Below are 13,081 nucleotides of genomic sequence, written 5' to 3'. Positions count from 1 at the left end.
GATCTGTCCCACCTGTTAGATATGTCCCATCTGTTAGACCTGTTTCACCTGTTAGATCCGTCCCATCTGTTACACCTGTCCCATCTGTTAGACTGTTCCATCTGTTAGATATGCCCCATCTGTTAGACCTGTTCCACCTGTTTGATCTGTCTCACCTGTTAGATATGCCCCATCTGATAGACTGTTCCACCTGTTAGATCCTTCCCATCTGTTAGACTGTCCCACCTGTTAGATCCGTCCCATCTGTTATACCTGTCCCATCTGTTAGATCTGTCCCACCTGTTAGATATGTCCCATCTGTTAGACCTCTTCCACCTGTTAGATCCGTTCATTCTGTTACACCTGTCCCACTTGTTAGACCTGTTCCACCTGTTAGATATGTTCAACCTGTTAGACCTGTTCCATCTGTTAGATCTGTCCCACCTGTTAGCTATGCCCCATCTGTTCGACCTGTTTCATCTGTTAGATCTGTCCCATCTGTTAGACTCTTCCACCTGTTAGATCCTTCCCATCTATTAGATCTGTCCCATCTGTTAGATCTGTCCCACCTGTTAGATATGCCCCATCTGTTAGACCTGTTCCACCTGTTAGATCCACCCCATCTGTTAGATATGCCCCATGTGTTAGATCTGTCCCACCTGTTAGATCTGTCCCATCTGTTAGATCTGTCCCACCTGTTATACATGCCTCATCTATTAGACCTGTTCCACATGTTAGATCTGTCTCACCTGTTAGACCTGTCCCATCTGTTAGGTCTGTCCCACCTGTTAGATCTGTCCCATCTGTTAGATCTGTCCCACCTGTTAGATATGTCCCACCTGTTAGACCTGTTCCACATGTTAGATCTGTTTCACCTGTTAGACCTGTCCCATCTGTTAGGTCTGTCCCACCTGTTAGATATGCCCTATCTGTTAGATCTGTCCCATCTGTTAGATCTGTCCCACCTGTTAGATATGCCCCATCTGTTAGACCTGTTCCACCTGTTAGATATGTCCCATCTGTCTCACCTGTTAGACCTGTTCCACCTGTTAGATCCACCCCATCTGTTAGATATGCCCCATGTGTTAGATCTGTCCCACCTGTTAGATCTGTCCCATCTGTTGGATCTGTCCCACCTGTTATACATGCCTCATCTATTAGACCTGTTACACATGTTAGATCTGTCTCACCTATTAGACCTGTCCCATCTGTTAGGTCTGTCCCACCTGTTAGATCTGTCCCACCTGTTAGATATGTCCCATCTGTTAGATCTGTTCCACCTGTTAGATCCGTTCATTCTGTTACACCTGTCCCACTTGTTAGACCTGTTCCACCTGTTAGATATGTTCAACCTGTTAGACCTGTCCCATCTGTTAGATCTGTCCCACCTGTTAGATATGCCCCATCTGTTAGACATGTTCCACCTGTTAGATATGCCCCATCTGTTAGACCTGTTCCACCTGTTAGATATGTCCCATCTGTCTCACCTGTTAGACCTGTTCCACCTGTTAGATCCACCCCATCTGTTAGATATGCCCCATGTGTTAGATCTGTCCCACCTGTTAGATCTGTCCCATCTGTTAGATCTGTCCCACATGTTATACATGCCTCATCTATTAGACCTGTTCCACATGTTAGTTCTGTCTCACCTGTTAGATCTGTCCCATCTGTTAGGTCTGTCCCACCTGTTAGATCTGTCCCATCTGTTAGATCTGTCCCACCTGTTAGATATGTCCCACCTGTTAGACCTGTTCCACATGTTAGATCTGTCTCACCTGTTAGACCTGTCCCATCTGTTAGGTCTGTCCCACCTGTTAGATATGCCCCATCTGTTAGATCTGTCCCATCTGTTAGATCTGTTCCACCTGTTAGATCTGTCCCATCTGTTATACCTGTCCCATATGTTAGATCTGTCCCACCTGTTAGATATGCCCCCATCTGTTAGACCTGTTCCACTTGTTAGATATGTCTAATCTGTCCATGGAAGGTACTAACGGAAGGAGCCACGACGCTATTGTTTTAGCTTTACCCCATGATCGTTTGTCAATGTTTGTTCACAAACATTGTTCTTGTTAGCTTTTAACACCTTTGTACAATGGGTTATGCTAATCTCGAGCATTCGGTACTATTCAGAGCATGTTCGGAGGCGATAGTCGTACCTTGCATGTACAATATTGAAAATGGCGAACTTTAATGGAAAATTGTCAGATATAACATTGATTGAAGAAGAACTGATGAAATATCGTGAATTTTGTATTTGTAATGGTAATGAGACTTAATCAATGATTGCTTGTGACGATTGCATTATTCAATGGTACCATTGTCAGTGAGTGGGTTTGGCGCCCGAAACTGTCGAAATTGTTGATATGTTAGATATGTCTCATCTGTTAGACCTGTTCCACCTGTTAGATCCGCCCCATCTGTTATACCTGTCCCATCTGTTAGGTCTGTCCCACCTGTTAGATATATCCCATTTGTTAGATATATCCCATCTGTTAGATATGGCCCACCTGTTAGACCTGTTCCATCTGTTAGATCTGTCCCATCTGTTAGATCTGTTCCACCTGTTAGATATGTCCCACCTGTTAGACCTGTTCCACATGTTAGATCTGTCTCACCTGTTATAGCTGTCCCATCTGTTAGGTATGTCCCACCTGTTAGATCCGCCCCATCTGTTATACCTGTCCCATCTGTTAGGTCTGTCCCACATGTTAGATATATCCCATTTGTTAGATATATCCCATCTGTTAGATATGGCCCACCTGTTAGACCTGTTCCATCTGTTAGATCTGTCCCATCTGTTAGATATGTTCCACCTGTTAGATATGCCTCATCTGTTAGACCTGTTCCACCTGTTAGATATGTCCCATCTGTTAGACCTGTTTCGCATGTTAGATCTGTATCACCTGTTAGACCTGTTCCACTTGTTACATCTGTCCCATCTGTTAGATATGTCCCACATGTTCCATCTGTTAAAACTGTCGCACCTGTTAGAACTGTTCCATCTGTTAGATCCGTCCAATCTGTTAGATCTGTCCCATCTGTTAGATCCGTCCAATCTGTTAGATATGCCCCTTCTGTCAACTTGTTCCACCTGTTAGATCCTTGTCATCTGTTATACCTGTCCCACCTGTTAGGTCTGTCCCATCTGTTAGATCTGCCCCATCTGTTTGGTATGTCAAATCTGTTAGATGTGTCCCATCTGTGAGATCTGCTCCATTTGTTAGGTATGTCCTGTCTGTTAGATATGTCCCATCTGTTAGGTATGTCCCATCTGTTAGATCTGCCCCATCTGTTAAGTATGCCCCATCTGTTAGATCTGCCCCATCTGTTAGGTATGCCCCATTTGTTAAATCTGTCCCATCTGTTAAATCTGTTCCATCTGTTAGATATGCCCATCTGTTAGATCTGTCCCGCCTGTTAGATCTGTTCCGCCTGTCCCAAACGATACAGATGATAAAAAAGAATTATTTGCCGTTTTTGAGAAGTAATTGTTGAATTATTTGTTATGGGGAAATGGGACATTGTAGTATAACGAACCATAAAAGATAGCAAACAGAAACCGATTAGCAGTCGACCATATAGAGTAACGCCACAAAAAACGCAAAGCAATAACATGACAAATTAATGAAATGTTGACACAGGATATCATCAAACCAGCGCCCCATTGTGAGTGGTCAAGCCCGGTAATTTTGATCGAAAGACCAAACCACACTATCGTTTCTGCGTTGAATACCGTAAATTAAATGATGTAACTAAAGACAACGTCTATCCATTACCATAACTGATTGTGTAGATTCACTGGGTTTAGCTCAACCGAAATGTTTTTCTACACCGGACTTGAAAAACGGCCATTTCCTATTAGACCTACACACAGATTCTCTTGAATTGACAACATTTACGATTTATGGTGGTACATATATATGTTTAAACGATGTCCAATGGGAGTGAAAGGGCCGCAAGCAGTTTCCAAAAATGAACACAGTTCTACAAAGTTTCACATGGCAAAATTGTTTAGTTTATATCGATGACAACGTAATTATATTTAAATGACATATTTCAGCGATTTCGACAAGCCAATTTGAAATTGAAATTAAACAAGTGTAGATTTGGATGCAAAGAAATAAAATTCTTATAACACATAATATCTAAGGATGGCTTTAAAACAAATCCTGAAACAACAAAGAGAATTAGGAAATTTCTGGTACCGACAAATTAAACGTTAAAACTCTACGAGCATTCTGCGTAAATTCATAGAAGGTTCTCGCGAATTGCTAGGCCATTATACAACTTAACCAAAAAGGACGTAAATTTGTTTTTATTTTTTTACACATAAAATTATCCCATCAAAAGAGTACAATTCCTACACAACAACCATGGTAACGAAATAATTATGAGAATATGAATATAAAGTAAAAAGAAAAGAACGGAAAAGGGGTATGTCTACGTCACAGTATATTGAATGATTCCAATTTTCCAGTGTACTTCGCTAATATGCCTCTTCATATCGCTATATCTTTTTCAATATTATAAACTCGCCTGATGAGATATAGACATCCATGGAAAGAAGGATTTTCGTTTCTCTTTTTAAAAAAGTAGATATGGCGTTTAGCTAGAAGAATAATATGATTTTCGAAAAATCCTTGTTTAATAATATCTTGATTGGACATATTACTAAGGGCAGGCAGATGAGCGAAACGCGCCGATAATGTTTGCCAGAAAGTCTTCACAACTATACACTCACAGAATAGATGAATCAATGTTTCATCATACGTTTTACAGAAACTGCATTTTGGTGATGTAACCAGGGAAGAGTTCATGGAATATAAATCTTTGTTTGTATAGAAAATATTATGATTCAGTTTAAATTGAAAATGTCTTGTTCTATTATCAATTGTAGTGGTGAATGGCAAGTTATACACATTAATACTAGTATAGTCAATATTCAACATTTCTGCCAGTTTTCTTTCACTCGCAGGATGGGTGGCAACTTTATTGATTAACTCTAAGCGTATTTTCCTGCTGTCAATTTTGTTAACATTGGTAAAATTAGTGTTGATATAAAGTCCAAAATTGTCGATTTTAAAATGTCCTTTAATATTTGGAATAGCGCTCACTACCCTATTCAACAACATAATTCCCAAATGTGATAACCCACGTGTTTGCCATTCGTTCCACGGAATGAAATCGCCATTCTGACTGGAAAGATCTGATACATAATTTATACAAAATTCGTGCAATATTCTATAGAAAATAGACTTTCCTCCAACCGTAATAACCTTATTATTCCACAAGTACATATCAATATCTAAATATCTTGAATGGTTATTTAATTCTGACCATGCACTAAAACAATCTATGTAAAATGGTGGCAAATTAACATCAAGTAATTCAATGCTGAAGTTACATTTAAAAACAATAACAACTTTGCCAATAAAACTAAGGTTGCGTTGTTGCCAAATATTAAATATATTAAGGAGACCAGATTTTGGTTTTAAGAGATTAAACTCCAACGCTTCCTGTTTATTGTATGAAAAATAAATACAAACTTAATTGGAGACGTATGCCACTTAACATTGTACAATTTATCTCTACTCTTCCGCCACCTACCCAACCAAAGGGTTTCAGTTTTCTGAATATTTAGCTGCTGAACGCCGGAAGCCATATAAAACTTGTTAAATAAATGCAACAGTTGATTTCCGGAATTTACTGTTGATAAGGAACAGGTGAGATAGTCGGCATATGCGGATATAAAGACTTACATTAATTGATACAAGTAGCACTTCCAGCACAATGATAAATATGGTGACAATGGGTTACCTTGTCTAACCCCGCGTGTAATATTGAAGTAGCCCGTGCTTCAACCGTCATTCATAACACAGCTTATAGGGTTTGAATAATATGTATGCACCCATTTAATAAATGATTCACTAAAGTGTAAAGCATTCAGACATTTAAAAAGAAATTGACACTCAACTGTGTCAAACGCTTTTTCGAAATCTACAGCCATAGCAGGGATATTTTGTTCCTCTGTATACGTAAGCATTTCGTCAATCAAACTAGCACAGTCACCTATTACTGACGGAAGAACTTTTTTAACGCGTTTGGTAATACATTTTGAAGCCAGTTTGTCATCAACATTCATAAGGGATATCGGCCGCCAATTTTTTAAGCTGAGATGGTTTTTACCGGTTTATAATTAATGTGATAACACTTTGCTTTTGTGAATCAGATAACTCGCCCTGTGCATAACCCTCGTTTAAAGAACCCATGACCAAGTTTCCAAAATGTGCCAGAAACATCTATAACAAGTCATTGTCAATGACACGTCCCCGTTCCGTTCATATTTGAGTGACATATACCGGTACATTCAAAGCAGATCATGACCGAAATGCACCTGCATATGTACAACACATTGTGCTAAATCTGAACAAAATCCATCCATGCATGACTGAGATCCGGTTCTGGAATTGTGAAAATACGTGATTTTGATGCATTTTCGGCCTTAAAATGGCCATCATTCCGCTATTGTTAAGCAGATCATGAAACAAATGCACATATCTATTTGTGACATGATGTACCATGTGTGTGTGAAGTTTGAACTTGATCAATCCAGACATGTCTTGGATACGGATCCAGAACTGAATTCTTTAACAAAATGGCCGCCAGTTGGCCATTTCGAACTTGATCCGAAAAAAAAAGACGTGCATCAAGGTCCTATTATATTTAATGTATGTACCAAATTTGAACAAAATCCATCCATGCATAACTGAGATACGGGTCCGGAATGGTGAAAATGTGCGATTTCAATGCATTTTCGGCCTTAAAGCGGCCCCCATTTGGCTATCGTTAATGAGATCATGAAACAAATGCACATACATATTTGTGACATGATGTACCTTGTGTGTGTGAAGTTTGAACTTGATCAATCCAGACATGTCTCGGATACGGATCCAGAACTGAATTCTTTAAAACAAAATGGCCGCCAGTCGGCTATTTCGAACTTGATCCGAAAAAAAAAAATGACGTGCATCAAGGTCCTATTATGTTTAATGTATGTACCAAATTTGAATGAAATCCGTCCATGCATAACTGAGATCCGGGTCCGGAATGGTGAAAATGTGCGATTTCAATGCATTTTCGACCTTAAAGCGGCCGCCATTTGGCTATCGTTAATGAGATCATGAAACAAATGCACATACATATTTGTGACATGATGTACCTTGTGTGTGTGAAGTTTGAACTCGATCAATCCAAGCATGTCTCAGATACGGATCCAGAACTGAATTCTTTAAAACAAAATGGCCGCCAGTCGGCCATTTCGAACCCGATCCAAAAAAAAAATGACGTGCATCAAGGTCCTATTATGTTTAATGTATGTACCAAATTTGAACAAAATCCGTCCATGCATAACTGAGATCCGGGTCCGGAATGGTGAAAATGTGCGATTTTGATGCATTTTCGGCCTTAAAATGGCCGCTATTCGGCTATCGTTAATCGGATCATGAACAAAATGCATGTGCATATGTCCCATATAATGTGTGATGTATGAGTGAAGTTTGAACTTAATTGGTCCATGCATGTTCGAGATACAGGTGATCACGGACGCACGGACGGACGCACACAGGGCAAAACATAAGTCCCCGTTTTTCAATCTGGTAATTTTGTCACGTAATACTTTGCACTCGGTCAACAGGTGTTGTCTTCGCCATTGAATCGTTCACCGTCGCCACTTACCGGTATTACTGAGACATAATTTCCCTCCAAATGAGCACACCTTTCGACGTAAAGTTTGTATGGCCCCAAAGTGTGATAATGCGTTTCAAACATTAAAAGGTGCATAACTAAAACCACCCATATTATGCTATCCAGATTTCGTACGATAGGGAAGTATATGTCAAACGAGGTGCAAATCTCGGACGATTCCAATGTATTGACGAGCACACACAAATTATCGTAGTCGATAAGTGATTTATAAAACATTTATGTAAACACTGTATTACAATTACTCTCAGTATATAAAATATTGTATATTTAACTACTAGTATTTGTATTCTTTGTAGATTAGATCATTTAAAGAATTATATTGTTTGTAATTTAAGCTTCATCCACTAAGGGACAGTTCAAATTTGTCAAAGGAGGATTGTGTTATGATAGCGACTTCACGTTCGCGTATGACACAGCAACTGTGACAGGCCACATATACGAATTAGTTCTATTGTACATGACGCTGACTGAACTACCTCTAGTCTGTGTTGTTAAATTAAAACTTTCTCGCGCGTGCGCAAGTGACGACCCCCCCCGCCTTAAATGATATTTGTACATATTTCACAGTTAGAAATACAAACTGCAATTAGCAACTTGAAAAATAAAAAATCTCCAGGCATTGATAATATTAGAAATGAGATGATTAAAACAGGGAGAAATGTGCTCATCAAACCTCTACAAAAAATGTTCAATCTCATCCTAACGAGTGGCCATTTCCCTAGCTCTTGGAATTTGGGCATTATCACTCCAATATTTAAAAAAGGGGAAAAATCTGATCCAGGCAACTACAGAGGGATAACTCTCTTAAACAGTCTTAGCAAGCTCTTCACAGCCGTATTGAAACAAAGGTTGACCAAACATGTAAAAAGCAATAATATCATAATTAAAGAGCAAATTGGTTTTCTTCCAAAATTCAGCACAGCGGACCATATCTTTGTTCTCAAACAGCTAATAACAAAATATCTTAATAAAGGAAACTATTTATTTGCATGTTTCATCGACTTTAAGAAGGCGTTTGATTCCATTTGGCACCTCGGTCTTTTATATAAACTTCACAAAAACAAAATCTCAGGAAAATTTCACAACATAATTAAATCTATTTATCAGAATGTCACTGGCTGTGTTAAACTAAAAGGTGGTTTGACTGCTAGCTTTCCAGTTCAAAGGGGTATCAGACAGGGAGATGGTTTAAGCCCACTCCTTTTCAATCTTTTCATTAATGATATCAAATGCCAGATAGAATCATCCAATAATGAACCCCCTTTACTTGTAAACAATCATTTGTCATGTTTGATGTATGCGGATGACCTCCTCCTCCTATCACAATCTAAAAATGGTCTGCAAAATGCAATACGCACAGTGGAAACATACTGCAAACAATGGAAACTAGATATCAATGTGTCAAAATAAAAAATTATCATTTTCAACAAGCAAGGTAAAATATTAAGTAAGTTCAGATTTCAAATCAATAGCCAAAAATTGGAAAACGTCTCATCATACTCCTACCTTGGTGTTAAAATCAATGCTACTGGTAAACTGAACAGAGCTCAAGAAGACCTTAGTCACAGAGCAATGAAGGCACTTTTTAAACTAAAACAATTACTCTATGCAGACCCAAATATTCCAATCAAAACACATCTGAAATTGTTTGATGCTATGGTTAAACCAATTTTACTCTACTGTAGCGAAATCTGGGCAAGCGATATTATTAATATGCACTCAACAGACTTGTTTAAACAATCCTTGCCTATGGAAAATTTACATCACAAAATGTGCAAGTACCTACTACAAGTAAACTGTAAAGCCACAAACTTGGCATGTTTACTTGAACTGGGAAGATATCCACTTATCATCTCAAGCATCAAACGTATGATTAACTACTGGCTGAAAATAAAACATATGGATGAAACCACTCTGATCTCTGAGGCCTACAAACTTGGCACCAATTTGGACAAAGAAAACGTCAGTAATTGGACCACAGGCATAAAAAAATTACTGAACCTTTTGGAAATTAGTGATGTTTGCGAAAAAAACAGTATTATCCCATTAGCTACAAAAAAACTAAAAAATATGTTTGAGAAACACTGCACAGAAAGAATGCATAATGACAATAAAGGCACTAATCACAAAAATAAACTTCGTACCTACAGACAGCTGAAAACTGATTTTGCACTTGAAAAATACCTTGAAATTATTAAAAACCCCATCCACAGATCATCTATGACTAAACTGAGGATAAGTGCCCACATACTTCAGATTGAAGTTGGGCGATATCACAACATAGATAGAACATGCCCTGTCTGTGACTCCAATGAAATTGAAGATGAAGAACACTTCCTCTTCAATTGTAACCAGTACAAATTTGAAAGAGATGCTTTGTTTGAAAACGTAAACTTATCCGGTAATCTGAAAGCACTTCTCAATAACAAAAATTCTGAAACCGTCCAAGCAATTGCCAAGTTTATCAGCGACTGTTTCAATAAAAGAGAGAATTTCATGAAAAGCAATTTACCAGCTGCCTCAAAATAACACCAAAAAAATATTTATATAATAATATTTTCACAGTATTACTATTTATTTCTTTTTTATTATTATTATTACTTATGTATTTTATTGTTCCTTATATCCTTATTGTATTCTAATCTAGATCCCAGAAGGGATACGATATCAATAAAGGTTGTTATTATTATATCTGACGTACTAGTAGACAATGCGTTCGCACAAATCACCACCAATATTCAAATTAAAATACGATATGCATGCGATTGACAAACCTCACCCCTAATTTTGTCAGACGAGGGCTCCTGGTCGAGTCCATGCCTTGAGCGCCGGCCCAGTACTTTGTTTTATTTATTTTAGAAGAACTAGGGAGTCAACTGTAATGGCGGCCGTCGTTGAGTGAAAATAATGTTTGAAGACCTATACTCTATTTCAGTTACTATTGCTTTCGTTTTTTTAGCATATATTGCACATGGCTATTTCAAAGCTGTGTGGACTATCATGTATGATTATGACAACGTTTCATCGCGTTTCAGTGGGTTTAGAAGGCCATCTTCGTTTCAAGATTTGCCTGTCGAATGTTTGGCTGTGATTTTCGGATGTCTGAACGAGCAGGAAATTTGCAGCGCGGCCCTGGTATGCAGGCGTTGGCACGAAGCGTCTAAAACACCAAATTTATGGCAACATGCAGATTTCCGACTAGTGAATAAACACAAGTATCCTTCTGCTCCGAAGAGATCTCCGCATTTTGACCTAACACAAAAGTACAAAGACTACACCGCTCACTTGCTGGCAAAACACGCCAACATCAGACATCTCAGCTTTGACTTGGACTTGAATTCCGATTATGAGACGTTGGCCGAGCTCATCTCTTCTGGCAGGTGTCATAAACTAACATCGGTAGACATGAAATGGGCTGATTCATGGGACTATCGTCGATGGAATAAACTAGAAGACCAGCTTTTATTTTTCCACTCGTTGTTGGTGTTAATGGGGAGTTACTGCACCAAACTTCAAGCTGTCAGAACGCAGTTTAATTGGACGACAGAATCACTAAATTATCTACTGGCTTTCAAAAACTTGGAAGAATTAGAACTTTCCAGTGTACCACGAGTGCATCCGGTACAACGATGGCACATTGAAACACTACTCGCAGGCTGTGTTGCTTTGAAGAAATTCAAAATAGATGCCAGAATTTTGCCCGATCTGGTCTACAAGTATTCTTTCAAATCAGACTCATTAGAACTGCTGGATATATCCATGTCTGTTAATTTGTTCATCGTCGAAATGGTGCTTCCAAGACTGCACACCTTCACTGCAAAACACTTTACATGTTACCAGAAATACACTGACATATGTCTGTTTGAGGTACTTGACAGAGGGTGTCCAGCTCTGCAGTACATTAACGATGTGAGTGCAGAAAATCCTGGGCTACAGAATTTTGGGATGTCACGGGAACAGGAGTGGGATCTTCGAATATGTTACTGTACAAATCACTGTGGCTCTGGCAGAAATATACAAGATGTACAACCATGAAAATAACTTATAAACCAAAATTTTGTTTTGTTAAAATGTTACTTATTTAGATCATAGCAACCACTGTTATTTATGCTAGCTGATAATAGTGCACAAATACAGTATATACAATGGCACTGAATACACGTTTTTGCATGATAGTGACAAGTGCTTTTGTGATGTTAAAATGACATACATGTATATTATATGGGTAAAAGCAGTGTTATTAAAATCAAATACTGTTTGGTTGTGCAGACATTTGTAATCTTGAAAATAGTAAAAACAATCAAAAACAGTTGATTGTTGTTTTCGACATTAGGCGGACAATAGACCCCTATTAGATTTGAACATTTCGTCACAATATCTTGAATTCTCTGAATTTTAGCAAATAGTTTTATCATCTTGGTGAAAATGCAATTTTGACTGATAACTACTGGTTTTGATTGAGTCAATACTTGACGCATGGAGCCGGGGCAGCCACTGGTGGCGCTGTATACAATCAAGATTTTTTTCGGTTTGCTCATAGTTCTTGAGATATAGTCCATAATTTTGTGGCCAGAACTCAAAATCAACAGTTTACAGGAATGCCAATGAGACGGCATTTTTAGCTCATTTTGCTATGGTGCATTTTGTGCATTATCGGGTATTAGCATAAAGAAGTGTTCAAAGATGACATTTTCAGTAGTCTGATAGTCAAAAAATTAGTTTCCGTAACAATGCCATAAAACGCTTCTTTGTATTTGACTGTTGATAAACTGATTATTAATTCCAAATGTATACCATTTCGATCATACTGGTACTTTATAAAAGTATCTGATCTTCGATGACCGTTAAACTTGAACAGGATTGGCATATATCACACAACTAATTTATTGAAAGTCCTTTATTATGTTAAACAGCTCCAATAGTACAATTGGTCCTCTAAACACTGGGCAGGCCATTGTAAAGTATGTTTACTTGCAGAATACATATATATGTATTTGAGTATATTTCGGTTTGCATCAGCCTATGAAGAGTGTATTGTTATTTGATTTGTAATGCGAGTAAATAATATGTACAATGTGATCTAGCCTTCTGTTTGTCCTCAGACTAGTATTAGTTTGAGGTTTGTCAGCATGTGTGGACGAAGCTAAGTTTAAGGTCAGATATATTATATGTTTGTCTGAGGGATAAGAACCTCCAGTACTCAAATAAATGTGGGGAAATATGAGGGCAGAATATCATAAATTTGCAAAGTATCAATAGGAATGCTTTATAAAGAAAGTTTTATATCTGTGTCTTTAGCCTTTCAAGATGAAATGTTTTCAAATGAAATTTTGGA

General features: G+C 38.2%; 1 protein-coding gene across 1 annotated transcript; it reads left to right on the top strand.

Annotated features, from left to right (window-relative positions):
- The first annotated feature begins 10,746 nt into the window (after window positions 1-10,746).
- Window positions 10,747-11,781, top strand: LOC102800810 (uncharacterized). The gene has a single exon (XM_006814526.1). The coding sequence runs from the start codon at window positions 10,747-10,749 to the stop codon at window positions 11,779-11,781; it is 1,035 nt and encodes a 344-aa protein (XP_006814589.1).
- Window positions 11,782-13,081: the final 1,300 nt, after the last annotated feature.

This window comes from Saccoglossus kowalevskii, chromosome 3, assembly GCF_978046115.1.
Source record: "Saccoglossus kowalevskii chromosome 3, keSacKowa6.1, whole genome shotgun sequence".
NCBI lineage: Eukaryota > Metazoa > Hemichordata > Enteropneusta > Harrimaniidae > Saccoglossus > Saccoglossus kowalevskii.
This window is presented reverse-complemented; position numbering and strand designations above follow the sequence as displayed.